At 37.3% G+C, this 18,251-nt stretch overlaps 1 protein-coding gene across 7 annotated transcripts in view; it reads left to right on the plus strand.

Moving 5' to 3' along the window:
• The window catches only part of LOC121418551 (SPARC-related modular calcium-binding protein 1-like), a 43,135-nt gene that overhangs the window by 2,787 nt on the left and 22,097 nt on the right, over window positions 1-18,251 (plus strand). For all 7 annotated transcript variants that reach the window (XM_041612475.1, XM_041612478.1, XM_041612474.1 and 4 more), the window contains exons 2-5: window positions 8,621-8,804; window positions 12,387-12,596; window positions 17,096-17,152; window positions 17,537-17,884. In XM_041612475.1, the coding sequence (XP_041468409.1) occupies window positions 8,621-8,804; window positions 12,387-12,596; window positions 17,096-17,152; window positions 17,537-17,884 (799 nt within the window). The remainder of the gene's footprint in view (window positions 1-8,620; window positions 8,805-12,386; window positions 12,597-17,095; window positions 17,153-17,536; window positions 17,885-18,251) is intronic.

The following is an 18,251-nucleotide window of genomic DNA, read 5'->3' on the forward strand; positions in this document are numbered from 1 at the left end:
TATATCTCTTTTGCCGTGGTAAGGCTTCCTTATGTGTTAAAGAGGCGTGTTTTAACACTCACTTAACCTACAGTGTTAACTTAACACATGGATTGGATGGTAATCTGGCTTGAATGGCTTCGCTATGAAGCGAGTCTTTTCAGTAAATTCAAGGAGGTATTACACGCCAGTGTTCTCAAAGTGTAACAGTTGTTTCGGGGCTTTTTGTTAGCGCAGCCAACTGTTCTGAACGATTTAATATAAGTTATTTCAGTGGCGCTAATCACGCCCTCGGGCGTTTTAAGAGTATTTATCTGAATGTATCAAAAGAAAAGGTTAACAATTACGATTTAGGCTGGATCTGAGCAGCTAGAGAAATCAGTTTGTAGGTCTCCACGTCATACACCAGACCCGGCAGACCACTCCAATATCAAACCGCCAGACAGATAAGAAAGTATGAAGAGTTTTGTTGTTAGAAGATCACAATATTTTATCTGATTAAATTATCTGACCTATCCTTTAATTTACTGAGAACGATACGAAAAAAAAATTGTTAATTCTCTCTCTCTACTGAGACATCAGCTATAATTCCATAACGATGGTTGTTTTTAATCTTGTAAATCACGTTTCTATCGTTTATGATTTAGTCTAAATATTAATAATGTTATGAGTTTTTTATTCTGTACATTATGTTTCATTCAGTCACTATAACACGCCTTTAAATTGATGCCTGAAATAGGTTGGAAAATGGGTGTAAAATCATTCTTGTTTTTCAGAGAAAAATGATCTTTTATCTATACTAGAGATGAATTTGGCTTTCCAGCTTTTCCCTTCACTTGAATGGATATTTTGAAGTTAATATTCGTGATATTTTCTGAGGCTCAAGAAGTAAACAGTGATATTGGGTCTTAATCCCAGACTAATCTTTTGAGAACAGGTGAAATGTGAAAACTTTTGGGTTGATTTTTACGGGGGAACATACTTCAACCTGTAACTGCACTTTTTTATACCTTTTATTTCATATACTCTTATTTAGCGGCATGATCGGTGAACTGTGAAATTGAAAGGTATTGTTCAAAATGGTTTTGATTGTCCCCCTAATGACAGTTTAAGGTATGTTCCTGAGGGAAACTTGTCCATTCTAATCCCGTAGCATCTATGCCCCCAAGGTAAAAGCACTGGTAATGGAAATCATTAACACAATACCAATTCAGACTTGCGCATCAACTGGAAATGATGCACGCCTCCCAGAAAGATTACACTCATTTTTTGTTGAAAAGAATACAAAGTTATCTGAGATATCAGTAACGATTAGCATCTGATCATATCCAATCTTAGAGATGTTATCTCACAAGTATAATAAATCCACACACCCAGGTTTACATACAAATTGATAAAGAACCCCCAAAACGACACCAATTTGTATAAATCACTATGAACTTGAAGTGAACGGCGGCGAAGCAATGTTGCAAAAGAATACAAAAAATACAATTTTCTATGCAAATCATTTCAAGTAATAATAAAGGGGGTGACAGAGTAATTCCGAACAATGAAAACTGGTGTTAATATGTTAGAATGAGGATAAAAAACCTGTCCGCTTTCGAATTTCATGTCAGTTATAGGGGCCTACATGTGGCTTTAAAGGGACCTTCCAATCTATGAACGAAATAATATTTTGTGTTTGCATTACCAGTGCTTAATAATCATACTTGAAGCCCCCTAATTAAAATTAACATAGATAATAGTACCCAATCTACCCACGGATCTATAGGCTTACTTCTGGTTGGTTATGTGTACTCAAAGCTTCTCTATATTAGGTCGAATGAAGGCTGGATTGATGTCATTATTCGTAATTGGTAAATAATTGTGTGAGTTTCGATATTAATACCCCAAACAAACACCGCTATCGAACGTCTTAATTAATATGTCTAGATTTTCATCTATAGTTAAACGTTGTTTGATCAGAGGGTGATAATAACTTATTACAACGATACCCGACTTCTAGAGGGGAAAGAATAAGTACCAGACAACAATGGGTTTATCGTCGTCTCCAGAGGACCAGCGAGTGATGTCCTCTCGGAACCTGGTTCAAATTGCACCCATGGATCGACTTGGATTTGAACCTAGGCTAATCCGAAAGTGCGACTACTGATCTACTAATTGAGCCATTACGCATCTCAGCTGCTCGCATAATGGCGTCACAAATCAAAAACTTAAAATTCTGATAACTTTTTTTAAACTTTGATGGATTTTTCGCATCCTCATCTGGAATTTATACGATAAACCCTTTTGCCAAGGCGAACTTCCCAATAGGAACATGGATTTTTCTCTTTAGAGAGAAGACATATATGCTGTATGCAGTGGTTAGAACAATTTGGAGTTTCAACAGATCCTTAGTTGAACCTATATTCGCTGTTTAGCTCCTCCGCTGACTCTCCGAGGGAATCTCATGGTTCTGCCTCTCTCGCTCACCTGTGACCAAAGGTTGACATGGAAATCATTCATCACCACCACGAACATTATTAGAAAGGAATCATACGAGGAGCTGGGTGGAGTCAGACACGGGGACCGTCATAACCCATTCGAAGGGAGTCAGGGGTAACAAACCTCTAGAGAGGGGGAGAGGGGTGACGTAGAAAGAAGCGATGAGTCATATTCGGGAGTTAGACATATCTTTTACTAAACAGACAAATGACTTTAATAGTGGTTTTACACTTCTGTATACACATAATAACAGAATACGGAGATGGAGGAAGAGAAGAGAATCGAGAGAGAGCAGGGGACAATAAAATTGTGAGAGGCAGACACAGACAGGAGCAGACAGAAGGTGTGAGGGATAGGGAAGAGAGGTTGTGGGGGGGGGGGCACGAAATTCGAAGAGGGCGGTCTATGTGAAACAAAATACTGATCAACAATTTCTCTAGACAAAATACAGACTTGCGATTCTTCAGTGTACTGTTGAGCTCAAAACGCAGTTTAAAATTCCACGTAATTCCATGCCAGTCTAACTAATAAATGATTGAGGATACGGCATCTCGTTAGGAGCATGATCGTAAGGAAAATTGACGTTTGGTTATCTGAACTATCTCGCCAGCTTAATACCGGAAATATTCCATCGCATTTTTCTAGGTCAAAGACAAAGACGGATGCCCTTCATTTTACCCCTCTCCCGTCGCCACTTTGACAATGAAATGTAAATAATATAAATGCCTGGGATAGCCTTGTCTCGTAGTCTGTAAGATAATGACAACATTACATTCGAATGTCATCAATGAATATCACCATCGATTGGACTGTTGGTGAGATCTCGTAGCCGCAACGCAAGACTGCCGCATCCTGCCGGCATCCTGCTTGTTCACGTACAATGTATGCCCGGGATATGTGATGGACGAAAACATATTGATGATTTCAATTGATTGAACTTCGCTTGTTTTTAAAAAATACAGTTTAGACTGTTAGAAATGTTTTCTTTCTGGGAAAAACTTTATCTTATATCCATGAACCGCATTTGACTACAATTAGGCCAATTAATCATTAAGGTCATTCCACAAATATACTAATTGGGCATATTTGCTATCGAATCGATCGTACATTAAGTAATTGTTTGTAATTTAATAAGTTTGATATAATTAGGATGAGAATGAAAACGAAGACAGTCGCCAAATGACTGGCCTGAATAACAGTCTTACCATTCATATTTTATGAACGAGTTCTCGACGAGAGAGCTGTCTCCTCCTCTGTCGGACTCTCGGGCTCGTCGGAACAGACGTCCAGGCAAGGATGTTTGAAGAACAATTCGCAGAACACAAGGCCATATACATGCATACGATTCAACTTTGTAATGTATGCATTCAAACGTCTCATTATTTATGAGGGTGAATGTCGTTTTCAGATGGAATGGAATTAAATTTTGATACAGAACACTTTGATAGGTTGGGGGTGATCGAATAAAATATTAACTTTACCAACCTTAACAATATTTATTGCGAGCTTTCATCCACTCCTGTGGACTTCCTGAAGCTAAGTTACTAGTCCACATCAAGGACCTACTACAACATGGTCACACACAATGCTGCCTGAGGTCTGTAGCTATCTCAATTAAATTTCAATCGTCGAAAGTAATGACATTCAATTTTTAGGTTTTTCAAGAAGAGCGAACTGAACAAACCACAATCAAACCAGGAATAAACTTGTCAAATTTTGATTATCGTACTAACACCCGAAACTGTCAAAAACATTCTTACCCTGCCACCATGGAGCTAACACAGGAGCTTCATGCTGCCACGCAGAGAAATGAGTTACACCCCTTTCTCAGACAAACGTCAGGCAATGTGAAGGAAGCAGCTAGTGATGAACTTGAGCCTTCGTCATGGGTGGTATGTCTTCATAGAAACATTTCTGAGGCAAATTTCCGACTCCCATTCTCAATGTCGTCACGACATTTAATGAACTTTCGAAGCGCCGACACAAGCCCAAACCCGTATAACATTTGCGAAAATTCCACAGATTTCTTATTATACAGATTCGAAACGCGGTAGTTCCTTATGTTTTGCTTAACTAGCAAGAGCCGTCACATTTCGATGCCCCCAAAAGTTACCTCGCCCCTACCCCCCCCTTCCTATGCCAGATGACATTATGTTTACGCCATGTCATCTTTCTCTGCTACCCCATAAATTTTATGTGTTAGTAGACTAAATTTACGCCTTATAAGTTATCTGAAAAAATAAGCTTTCTAAAGAAGAAATTTTGAAGCATTTGAGTGTCCTTTTGCAGTGATACCAACCAAACCTATTTCTGTACATCTATCTGGGCTCCATCTTACAAAGAGTTATGATTGATCTCATCAACCCCAACTATGAGGAAATCCATCAAGTCATAGTTTTTCTACAGGAAGTTGGTACAATGTCCCTTGCGAACAAAAATAAGCTCACTGAATTAAAAAAAAATGGTAATGAATTTATGAATATACATCATACCTAGAAAATATTTAGAACAAAACATACATTTTAGATGTTGACGTTACTGGCTTTCCATAACTGTGGTTGATCTGATCATTCGCAACTCTTTGTAAGACGGGGCCCTGGGCTTGGTTAAGTTATGGGATACAATTGGTCATTTGACGTCTACACGGTCAATGTGACTCAACGAGACTCCATAATCATAATGATGTCATCTTGTGTTAGATCTAAATTTATATAGTATAATTTTTCTCGGAACCTACTGAGCCTATACCCCTCATGCATTACCATACCCCCTTCCCAACACATATAGTAACAACCGTTCCATCAATAATATTTTAACCATTCATGTCCTAGACAGGTCGGAACAATGTCACAATTTTCTGCCTGGCTGCTCAAGAAAGAGAGCCGCCTTGATTTGAGCGCAATAATGAACCATAAATGAAACGTCTCAATAGAGAGGGTGGGCGATAATGAGAAGGGCATAAAAACACAATAGAAGCCGTCATTTCAACTGCAATTGTCATAGTAAATTGCAATTATGATGTGCACGCGGGGAAAGGCGATGTCTAAAAATGTATATATTATTACTGACAGTGATGGAATGTCATCTCAGAACATGTCTTTGGAATATGAAAGACAATATACGAAAGCGTTATTTCTTTAACATTCAAGATTCTTCGATTGTTCGTGTCCCTGAGTGAAAGGGTTGTCAGCCTATCACATCCGTACGTATGGCAAGCCGTACATATATTTCTTGATTTGAAGATATCGAATTCTTTATATCAAGCAATATGATGAACTGTTGAAATGGCTCGCCATACCAAAATACGTCGGGCATAATTATGTTGGCTAAATCGTGAAAGAGGTTGTCACACCTATCCAATCGTTGTTTATTCTCTTTACTTGTATGCCTATATTTAGATGTGAATATTTACGCCTAAATTTATGCCACGAGTCTTTTTCTCAATCCCATTTCTTCGTATAATATCAATAATCGCCTTTTGTGAGTGAAACAAGATATTATTTTTATAGATTAAGAAGTTGAATTCTTCACGGTGAAGCAAAAAGTGTGAACTTGTATTTGACAGTATCCATGATATCGTTAGAAGCTGTAGGCCTATGCCACATGGCCTAAGGTAAGAAGCTAGAATGGTCTGCATCGTTGATCAGTTGACATCATAATATTTTTAATGATATTTTTTGTAAATGGCAATGATCATGGTCATTACATGAAACAGGCTTTTTAAATCATTTATAGGTTTGCCCAACAATTCCCCGTCGTTTCGTCAGGGTGGCCGCGTGTCCTACCATCTCGCTGATGCCGAGTGACATATATAGCACAATGAGGGCATTTTCTCAGTCCCATATGTAGAAAGCCACGTTGTGACCTTCGTGGTCTCACCACCAAGAATAACCGAATCGGTCAAAATACGTCCCGAAACATGAAATTAATGTAGTAGTGTTATCCACTATGAATTAATGGCTTGTACTTCTTGGTAAGATACACCAATCAATGTCGTTTTCCAGAGAAAGGCGACCCCTTTACCATCCAATACCCACCAGACCTTGGAAGCACTTGTTGTTGACATGCCATTTGTCTTTCGGCTACTGATTGCGGTTACACACGTGCGTTATGAGAAATAATGGTGATGAAAATATGGAATAAAAAGGAAGTAAACTTTGAATATGACCCAGTCCATTCCTTGCATTTTGGTGACGGAGTAGCATGAGATGGAAAAAATGGGAGAAAGTGTATGTTAACACCTTCAAAACTGGCAGTGGCATCACTGCTTGGTTATGTGGTATGTTGTCAACTTCCAGCATGACTGTGCATGGTCATAACTGAAAACGCATTGGTAATATAGGCCTACATTATATAAATACTACATAAATTTTCATTATGTGATGTGATTAATACTTCCTCACTCTTTTTGTGATAAGTTATCTTCATGGTTTGTCGATACATTTCGTTAGTCGACATAAGGAAGTGTTTGTTTTACAGACGATGGCACTTCTTTGCAAATCTTTCATGATGGTGTTTTTTCTATGTCTTAATTGTAAGGATATTTCCTGCGGTTGTATTGTTGATATGCATTTTAATTTTGGAATAAGATCATCCTGGATATCTTTATATGTCCACACCAGAGAAGTGTTAAACAACACCGATTTGGGTATTAGTCGAACAGCAGATAGGTGTTTATACAACACCAATTAGTTTTAAAACAGCATCGGTTTGATTCCAAAATGGTGTTGTTTCAATACTTCTCTGGTGTGGACATAAATATAGATTCCGGGCTGGTGTTAAATCAACACCAGAGTTTTTGCAGTGCATGGTCAATCATTCCAATGGATTCAACATTCTCCATAGACAATTCAGTGTGTTGACGAGTTGAGATAGTGCAGTATATGTTATTTTGAAACCTAACTTCTATGGTCTTGAGAGTGACTGCTAGCCCTTGAATGCCAAGTTCAAGAAAGTACAGTTACACTATATCAATTATCATATTCTAGCAGTAATTGGGTCCGGGTAGTGGGGATGGCCTGTGTCTGCCCCTGTGTCGAGCCGCTGCACTGCGGGGGCCCCCAATATCAGCCGACTGGCCTAGTCAGTCGCGAGTCTAGAAAAGAATGGGGACTGGAGCTCCGACCCCTTTCTTATTCTATCAAATGATTAATGTTCATATATATTTTATATAAAAACGACATTTTGGACGTACCTTGATGATACCTAATTCTCACTGTAACGATTTGCGCCACGATCCAAACGTCGTACTTGATCGTGGAGTAATCGTAGTGATCTTATCAGATCGTAGCATATCAGTCGTGGCAACCGTATTGATCGTAGAAAAATAATCGAATGGTTCGAGAACAAAAAATGCGATCAGATACGAAAGGCCAGTCGTGGCTTTGGGAACGAGTCGAGGTATTATCTTGTTCTAGTTTGAAAACCCGAATCAGCTCTTTCTAGCCCCTATGCTTTACTATGCCCATCCGTCCATTTCCTAACGACCATGCTTTCTACGCCTTGGTATATATCCCATGGCCACCGCGACGCAGATCTCTACTCATAATCAATGTTTGGTGACTTATTAAAATATTTTCCTATGAGGATGTATGTCAGGATTGATATGTACACACATTAATGTTTCTAGTGATTCGTCTGAAGATGTATGATTTGTTTATATTGCAAAAACAGTTTTCTTTCATTGGGGATTATAACTGCAATCTCAGATTATATGACCTTGGATAAATGAGAAAGGAAAAGCACTGAAGAGAGGCTAACCCGAATGCCAACATGAACCTTCATACTTCGTCGTCGTCATCCCTTACCAAAATATGGTTTGAAATTTGCAGATCACGACATAGTGTTGATTGAGTGGTACGTGGTGGAATTGTCGTCGAAACGGTCTTAACGTTCGTTAAAATGATGGATTAAAATATGATTATAGGGCTACCCCTTTCATGAAAGCTATTTTTTAAACCACGATATTCGTTATTTCTTGCAAAATCAATATCTACACCTTGTCTATATGATATAGCACTACATATTCATTAAGTTTAATAATATCCAACAAAATTGAGCACTGTGGTATGGGGGTGACGATTCATTCCAAACCCAATCGCGTGATGCCATTTTTAACTCAATTCTGTATCCCGGTTTGTCTCTCTTGGTCTTTCAGTTTCAACTCAACCCGGAAGCCACCCAAACGCAGAACCCAGAATGCAATGTGGATTGCTCGAATCAGAGACCGAAGCCGTTCTGTGGTACCGATGGGAGAACTTATTTATCAAAATGTGAAGTGAAAAAAGCGAGGTGTCAGGGCTGGAATGTGAGAAAAGAACATAACGGCCCATGTGCAGTAGGTAAGTGAATATTTGAACTGGATACTATATTGTAACAAGTTGCCATTCATCGACCGGTCGTTCCGCGACTCACGACGAATTCAAGAACATAGAAAATGTATTGTCAACTGCCTTCCATGACAATGAACAACCAAGAGGCTTTGTCGACGTATTATGTGACCTACCACCCCCAAACCACCAATAAGTCGCCAGGTAAGGCTCTCCGTCAATAGCCAAAATAGTAATTTAGTCTCCAAAATCCAAAACTTGAAAATATAGCTTACCTAAAAGAACAATTCTTCTTCATACTGTGAAAATGTGAAGTCATGAAGTTGAATAAAAGAAAAGATACAAGAATTTCTTGGACACTACTTTTTCAAACTGCTTGGAAGTTTCACTGAGATTACACAGTATGCACATCTCATGCTTGAGTGAAACCCAAACTTCAAACCTTGTTTTCTCGTTATTTTTTTTTAAAGCTCTTGCTGAATTTCCTCTGCATTCAATCAAGTACTTGTAATGGCGATTGTTGGTTAATTTCAACTTATCATATATCATTTTAAAGCTTAGGAAATGAATATTCAAGCTCAATAAAAATCTTCATATTCGTTTTGGTCGACTTATTGTTGGTTTGGGGGAGGCAGGTCACATTATGTGCATTTTCCGTCAACTGAGAACTTAGGACGTAACTGCTGTTTCGGTTCACCGATGATTTTCGACAAAGCCCTGGACTCAGCTGTTCATTGTCATTTGACCGTCATTTTCAATAGACTTACATTGTTCTTGAATCCGTCCTGCATCGCGAAGCGAAACTGGGTCTGATCAACAGAGTCACAAAGTTTCAACTTCTCGGTTTGATTGTCTGAGAAGTAATGTTACTCGATATGCGATTATTGTAACTCATTGAATGGCAACTTATACCATGGTCACATTTGTTCTACGGCGGCCGTACGGCGAGTCGAAAACAGTCGTTTTATTAATTTTTATTCAAACCACCTATATGTAGCTGGTACAAAAAGTGTTAAAACGGCTGTTTTCGACTCGCCGTACGGCCGCCGTAGAACAAATGTGACCATGGTATTAATGACGACTTACATTGAAAGGTGATTTTATGAAGTAAATCGATTATCAATGGTTGTTTAACTTCAGTACCAAGTGAGAAATAAACGTTTATGACGGCATTGTTGATGGACAGTTGTCTCCTGCGCAGACGGGGGGGGGGTACTTTAAAAGATCATTCAAGTGATCTAACTCTTTGGGGCCCTATATCAATAAACCATTTTCAATACGGCTGCACTTATATCACTCGTCATGGTCGTAAGTCGAAAGTTATTCCATTGAATACATTTTCAGCATGAAACGGCGCAAATGGTCCAATTATTCACAATACATGTATATATGGTTCTGATTTCCCTATAGGAATCACAGAGGTTAGCCTTGAGCAGGATTATTCCATTGACATTTTATTTTTATCCTTTTTTATGAATTTTTAGATTTTTTTTCACCTTTGGAGGAGCTACCCCTTCCCCGCTGTATACATGCTGGGCTGTTCTATGATTTTTGTGTCTAAATAAGGGTGCATAATAAAGTTAATCAAAAGAGGGGTCAGTGGATCGTCCTACAGAGGGGGGGGGGGGGGGTTCTTCAGCTGACACCAGTAGTATTGTGTCTCATTGGTTGTGTACTTTTAATAACAGCCTTTGCCTTCTTAACTCATGTGAAATAAACGATTGGTCAAACATTCGTGAGCAAGAAGAAAGGCGAAGGTCTATTTTTCTTTTCTTTTCATAACATCGGAATGCCAAACCGACAACCTTTGTATAAAAATGTAGACTTTCGGGTTGAAATGGGAAAATAAAAACAGTTTTTACTAAATTGTTGCATCCTCTGTGTCATTAACCTAAACTACCGCTTGATAGATATTTGAATTTCTATACTTTTCAATTATAGCTATTTCTACCCATCGAACAACGCCAACTTGTATCATATTTCATGTTCACACACCTCGAAAAGTTTAGTTTAGTTACATATATATATATATATATATATATATATATACATGTATATATATTTTATTGTTTGAAATAGAAATCTGATATAAGAATCGTCCGAAATTTCATCTTGCCCAATTGATTATGGGCCCGACAACCACTGTGCAGCGCCAGATCGACGTTACTCTATTAAATCGTTGAACGCCAAACAGGGTATCAGCAACATGAATAATCTTTTCATTTTTAGGGATCTACTTAGCAAAAAAAGAGTATCTGTTTCATTTATTTTTTATAGAAGAGAATGAATAGGTTGAGAAGATGTACGTATGTATACCAGGTGTGCAAATGATTCCAAAATACACCAGCCACCGCACAAATATCCTATGAAAATAATTATGGAGTAACAAAATAGACAGCTTGGCGACAAGTCATCGCAGAGCATATATCTATTTCACTATTTTCCACTCACATTGTTGGCTAATTTACAATGTGAAGAAATTGTAAGCAAACCAAATAAATGGTACTGCTAGCTCGAGACCAACATAAGCTTTTATTTGTGTGTTTACTTGAGTGATACCACCGTTCACATTCTCTTGGCAGTCTTTTGTCCAAAACACAATGTATTTGAAGAGATCTCAAGGTATTTTCTTCCTTGATACTTTGTTTGTCCCTTTGCAAACACAGCTGATCCCAAGTTTCCCCGTCATGTGTGCCATGCTCAGAATGTGAAAATATATTTCACATTTTTTTTTCTGCAAAGTAATGGACAGAATATCATCACGAATTGATTTATTTATAAAAAAATATCTTTTATGATATTTGCAAATTTATTCTTAGACTGCGTGTTCAAAATGAAGGTCACTTTGTTCTAGTTTCTACATTTTGAGTAGAGATATTCTTTTGCGAGACAAAACTTCCTGACGGACGCCGAACTTTGACTATGAATAAATAAATGAATAAAATGCATTTTTATTTTTTTTTAGTTTGATAATGGATTAGTATGATCCTTGCTGACATTCAATTATCTTATTAAATATGACTACAGGATGATATGACTAATCTAGTGGATGATTACCAATATAATTTCAATTATTGAGATAATATCATCTATTACACACGGTTTCATGTTCTCTAAAGTATACCACCAGTCTACACAACCCACATTATCAATCACGTCTTTATTTATTTTCGCTGCTTTAAATTTATTAGTTGTTTTTATCTTCCTATTCATGTTCTACCAATATTACAGACCAATTCTGGGTACATGTAGCTTGGTCGGGGAGGGAGACCCTCGGGTCACAGTTATCAAGTTAGCTTTTCCCATACCCAGGCAGCTTTACCCATCTACGGCTCTGCTTAATATTTATATTTTGTTGAAATTTATTGTATATTGTAATTGCCGAATTGATAATAAATAAATAAAATTCCTAATATCTTTCACATATTGAAATCTGGTATTGTGTCGTGTGAGGTATCTTTATCATGGCGCTTCCGTTTATTTCATCCTAAAACAAAAACCTTCGTTTGTGAGTAACATTATTGTTAATTATCTAAAATAGGGCATCGCCTAATAATTTTATTTTCATATCTTCTTCTTGGTTTTTCTTTTCAGAATTAACAAAATGTCAGTTAGAGCGGGCCCAGAATCTCCAGCAACCGGACAGTTCATCCGTGTTTGTACCACAATGTAACGACGATGGTAGTTATGCTATGATACAATGCCATAAGTCCTTTGGTTATTGTTGGTGTGTTACTGAAGAAGGAAAACCGATTGCCGGTTCCTCGGTTAGGGATGGAAACCCGACGTGTAACAGACAAGCCGGTGAGTCATATCTCTTTTACCATCAGGAATGTAGAATTAGAAAACTTTTAAAAAAAAAAAGTTGTCATATACTAAACGGACTTAGGGTTGATTAAAAAAATGTTAAGTTACAAACGAATTTACACATGATTTGACGATTCTTGGGGGCTTATTCATATTTCAGCTAAAGTTGAAATTAATTTTATTTAATTTAAATTCTTATTATTAAACAATATCTGTATACATATTTAACACTTGACGTTACACCACTTATCAAAATACCCCGATGCCGCCCCTGAATGAGAATAAATTGATATTTTAATATGTCAGATAATAAAGCAATGGATAAGAAGAGTTATAATATCCTTGATAATTACTTAGATGAAAAACATATGCAAATGGTTCAAACAATACCTTTAAGATATAAATAGAAACCATACTCACCATGCCCAGCATGCGAGGTACACATATTTTGTCTGGATGATAAGTTAGCATCTGCCGGGTGTCGTCACGTATTTTCATGAACATAAATTTTGAAATAATGGGGAGGAGTTTAGTAGGTCACTGTCAAATTCTAAAATAGAGTATCTGTAACGTCTACTTTACCAAACCGTAAATTTTGCATGTCGCCAGTGGTATGTGATGATGGGGAGCTGGTGTGCTGCGCCAGTAGGTCCGTGGTTAATGCAAGTTGATTTCCGAAAACAATGCCTATTTTTGCTGGAATGATACACTGCAACTCAATCGCAGTGTTTCATCCTTCCAAATGACAATTTTTTTTAGTAGTATGATTAATTGTCAAACATTCAATGCAGTGGCTGAATAGGCCAAAAACTTTGAGGGGGTTGATATGGCGTGTCGTGTAAAATTAATAAGACTTGACTTTGCGAGCGGGCGAAGCGACCGAACAAAAATTTCGATATATTTTTTTTACAAAAATCCAAGTTTGTGATAGATTTTGACATAATATTCATATTTCACCCATATCCCTTTCCTTTTCTCGTTTTTTCTTGGTCGTCAAAATTGCGGGGGGGGGGAGCAATTTTCAATTTAAACATGGTTTATTTATAAATTCTTAATGAGAGATTTACAAACAATGAAATGATCTTCTGGGTTTTCAACATTTTTTTTTACTTATTGAGAATTTATGGAACATATAATATATATAATTATAATAATTCGTTCCTCCTCATATAAACGGTGACCCTCCTCGACCTCTGTTTTATGTGTCAAGATGTTTTGGGGGAGAATCTTAAGGTTGGGGGATTTCATTTCAAGATTGATCATACTGCCGTTGTATAGGGTCATTTAAATATGATTGATGCAGTCCGAAGATGATAAATGGTCCACTTACGCGTGTCGCAATGTCAGTATACACAACTGTAATTCAAAAACCCTAGGAGATATCTGTTTCTTATCAACACACTTTCATCACCATCATTGTTATTTAAGTGTAACTTCTTGTTTCAAATCGGATCCAAACCCAAGTCTTTTCTTTTTCGATTCATCTGTGGTAATTCATGTATGGTTTTATGGAACGCGATGTGTTCCAAAATACCCCCAAACCCCTGACAAGGGGTTTATAACCCTTGATAATGGGTTATTTTGATGCTTGCGCGGAGTAAAAACCCCTCATCAGCGGATTGGGGGGGGGGATTTTGGAACACATCGTCTTCGTTACCATGGTTACGGTGTTGTCCCTCTTTCAGGTCAGCAATGGAGAAAAAAATCCCCAAACTGCGATTTTTAAAAAGTAATCGTAAGGATTTCATGACACATATTGAGCAATTGAGTTATATTTTTCGAAATTGAGGTAAGAAAATGTAGTTAAAATCAATAAAAGAAAGGAAGAAATGAGGAAGTAGAGTATATAAAAAGTAGAGGACTTGGACAATTAACTTATCATTCAATTAGATCGTCTTGCTCCCTCCGTTGGTAAAATATCCCGGCGCCGCCCCTGATTGTGATAAAAAAGAAGAATCATTAATATCTTAAAGATTCGTCTACGATTATGCAGTATCAGACATATAATCAAGAAGTTATGCTGTCCTTAAAAAGTAGACATTTTATCACTGCTATGCTACCTGAGTGGATTTTGTTCTCAATCTGGCTATCGGAGAACGTTCAGTTAGTTCGACCATGGACTTACTACATGCTTTGACATTAATCCTATACTCTTTAATTTTACACCGAATCCAATTGAGTTATCCAAAGTTAACGTGATTACATGGACCCCAACATTAAACCCGTTAGTTCCGACACCCATCGTTAAAGCAATACTTGAAAGTAAGCATTTATGCTATCTCAGTCATGCTGTTCAGATTTCTCTCCTTAAAATGAGTGATACATTTTCTCGCGATGGGATGCCGAGTGTCAGCTCTGAACATGCTGAAAATAATTTTGAATGTTCGGATGTCAAACATTCGACTTGTTCGCTGCTTGGCTTTTTCGTAAGCCTGCTATAGGCTTCATTTACATATTTGTGTACCATTCTATTGACACTCCTAATTTTTTTTTCGTTATGACGAAACTTATGTATTCATCTGTACAATATGCCAGCAGTCACCAAAATGCACTTTGCATTCCCAGTACAAAATCGAGCAAAGAAATCAATTTTTCTGAAAGTAAAGAAGTTGAAGCTATTTATTATGCACTCATATGTCATTTATAACTATATCATAGACTATTGTGGTGGGAGGGGGGGGGCCCAATGCATAAACACATATGCGAGCAAAAGTTGAGGTGAGCTTACATTGGTGTAATGGAAGGTCATTGGGCGCCATAACACCCCCCTCCCCCTCCCCCTCACTCTCGAATCAACCCTTGCTCTTATCTCATGAAAAATTGATTTTGAGGCATCCATGTCTACCCTTATTAAGTTCTCACTATAAACACTAGATCTTATTTTGCAAATCCCCTTTATTCATGACATTTACTCTCTGAGTTTATATCGAGAGGGAATCTTCAAGTCACTTAAAATGTCAATTATTTCCTCTTTATTTTTTCTTTAAGATAAGTTCCATAATGTATCAAGAAAATGCAACGAACTTTGGCTTCCGCAATCCAGAAGTTTTTTTGTTACGTTGTCAATTAAATCGTCAATTAATGTCACTGAGTTCAAACTTCATTGCAAGTTCCATACGGACTCACTTACATGACTTTTTTCGTCAAGGAACTCTAAAACTTCTTTCACTCATCTTCCAAGTGACTTTTAGATAACAGTCAATCTCTGACAGTTTCCGATGTGCAATATTGCCACGGTAATTAATGTCAACGAGATCATTATTCTCTCATTTTTTTTCTTCAATGGAATGAATTAAATAATGTATGCTCTTTAAGAACTTGAGAAAGGAGTGGGGGATCCATTGAATTTCGATGAGACTTTAGGCACTCAAGCAAATCTTTTGGGAATTTCTATTTTTTAATGACAATTGCTCATTTCGATCGGCGAATGCATATCTACAAACGCCATGAAGCAGTTGACTGTTTTCGAACTTCTAGTTTTATTTGGTTTGCAAGTAATTTACGGGGAAAGTGAAAAAGTGAAAACCGAATTATGATTCCCATTTTCCCTCGGTTTCTGACAATTTTACCCATTTCGCGATGTAATGGCAACGAATGTAAATGATGGTTGTTCAAGAATATATTGCTCCATGGGGAGCAATTACCGTTATAAAATTGCCCTATCTTGTTATAAAATATGAAAATGATGAACTTCATGTGATTTTCTCTTTTAATGTGATCTAATGTAGAGACAAACCACATGGATTCCACATTCTTGAAATGATTGGGTTATAAAAGAAATTGAAGGATTTATCCGGGCTTACAAATAATTATGTATCTGAATATTTGTCAATATGATAATCATAACTACATTCTTATTGTGATATTCAGGGTAGTCCAGGGGCCCGTTGCATAAAACTTTTTACCTGAGAAAACTCAGGTTGTTTTTACCGGAGTTTTTGCCCTGTGTTAAAGTCAATGGCAGATATCAGACTAACCTTAGTTTTCAGTTTTTACCAGAGTTTTCTCAGGTAAAAGTTTTATGCAACAGGCCCTGCTGCTGCAAATGATCATAATCATCATGATGGAGTTAGGAGTTTTAACTACATCATCTTCGTCATCATCATCACCATCATCATCATCATCATTATTATCATCATCATCATCATTATTATTATTACTATTATTACCATTAATATTATTATATACTATTTCTAATACTACTACTATTGCTACACTACTATTGCTACTATACTACTACTATTACTGCTGCTGCTACTACTACTACTACTTTATGTTCAAGGTAATCCCCATAAAAAAACAATACTTGATTTTTAAAGGCAGATTGAAATATATATGGATAATATATTTACAATTTATAACTTTCCCCTCAATGCTTCATGTTAATGTACATTCGAAAATGATATTGTATTATTGCTCTAGAAAATTCGAAGCGAGTTTAGGTTAATTTTCCCAAATAAATAATTTCATCTTGATTTTGTCTGACCCCCTTCCAGATGAACCGATTGTTGATAATCCACCAACCTTCAAAGGAACTTCATCATCGTCAGGAGGTAAAGATGGTTTTCAATTATCATCTCCTATATCATTCTGCTTATCCATTCATGCTTTTAATTTTTTATCTTAAAATTGAGCATATGAATTTTCATCCGATCAGAAGTATATTATGTCGACCAGACTTTTGAATTCACACAGTTTCAATGTATACTTCAAGTGGCACTGTGCAAGCTCAAGTTAACTTTGATATGATTATAGTTTACAATTGAATTGCACAGAATCGCAGGTCTTGATTGATTGATTGATTGATTGAGTTTGGTTACAGTGTTACTGTATTAAGTACGCATGTCAAGTATACACCTGCTGATAATTAAGACTTTTGAGACAGTGTTGCTTGCCCTTAGATGATACAGAAATCGAGATCTCTTAACTGTTTTCAGGTTCGAGGTGCAGAGAAGACAAACGCGAAGAATTCAACAAAAATCTGAAAAGGATATTCAAGGAAGAATACGCCAGGCTTCCTCGAGCGGACATCTCGCCGATCCCCTTCTCGTCGTCGAGAGCGACCCTGGAATGGGAGAAACAGGTTATCGAGTGGAAGTTCGGTTCCCTCGACGCCAACGAGGACGCCAACCTCGACAGCAAGGAGCTCAAGCCATTGCTCCGACTCATGAAGAAGATCATCAAGCCGAAGGTCTGTGCCAAAGACTTTGTTAAGATTTGCGATCTTGATGCTGATGATCGGTTGACCGAGATGGAGTGGTCGCTGTGTTTAGGGGTCGACAATAGTGAGTATACCACATCGTGAGGTGATCTTGTACTTGACCGGCACAGTCGTGATTTTTTGTTTTTTGCCTTTTGTTCACTTTCCACTCTCACACACAAACACATGAACCCACCCCACTCATTTTTTTTACGAGACACGCGTTTTCATCTTAATTTGCATATTATGATTTGGGGTTTTCTTATTTGAATGTCAGGTCGAAAACCGATTTAGTTTGACTGAGATTTAAGAGTCGAGAGGAAAAAAATAATACGTGAACATAATCACCTGAGAAAATTGAGATTGTAAATTTAGATTCGAATTCGCTTGTCGGTTTTGTCTGAAACGGAACATTCAATCTGAAATACATCCGGCTACCAAGAGAAAATTGA

Source organism: Lytechinus variegatus, chromosome 7 (genome assembly GCF_018143015.1).
Source record: "Lytechinus variegatus isolate NC3 chromosome 7, Lvar_3.0, whole genome shotgun sequence".
Classification (NCBI taxonomy): domain Eukaryota; kingdom Metazoa; phylum Echinodermata; class Echinoidea; order Temnopleuroida; family Toxopneustidae; genus Lytechinus; species Lytechinus variegatus.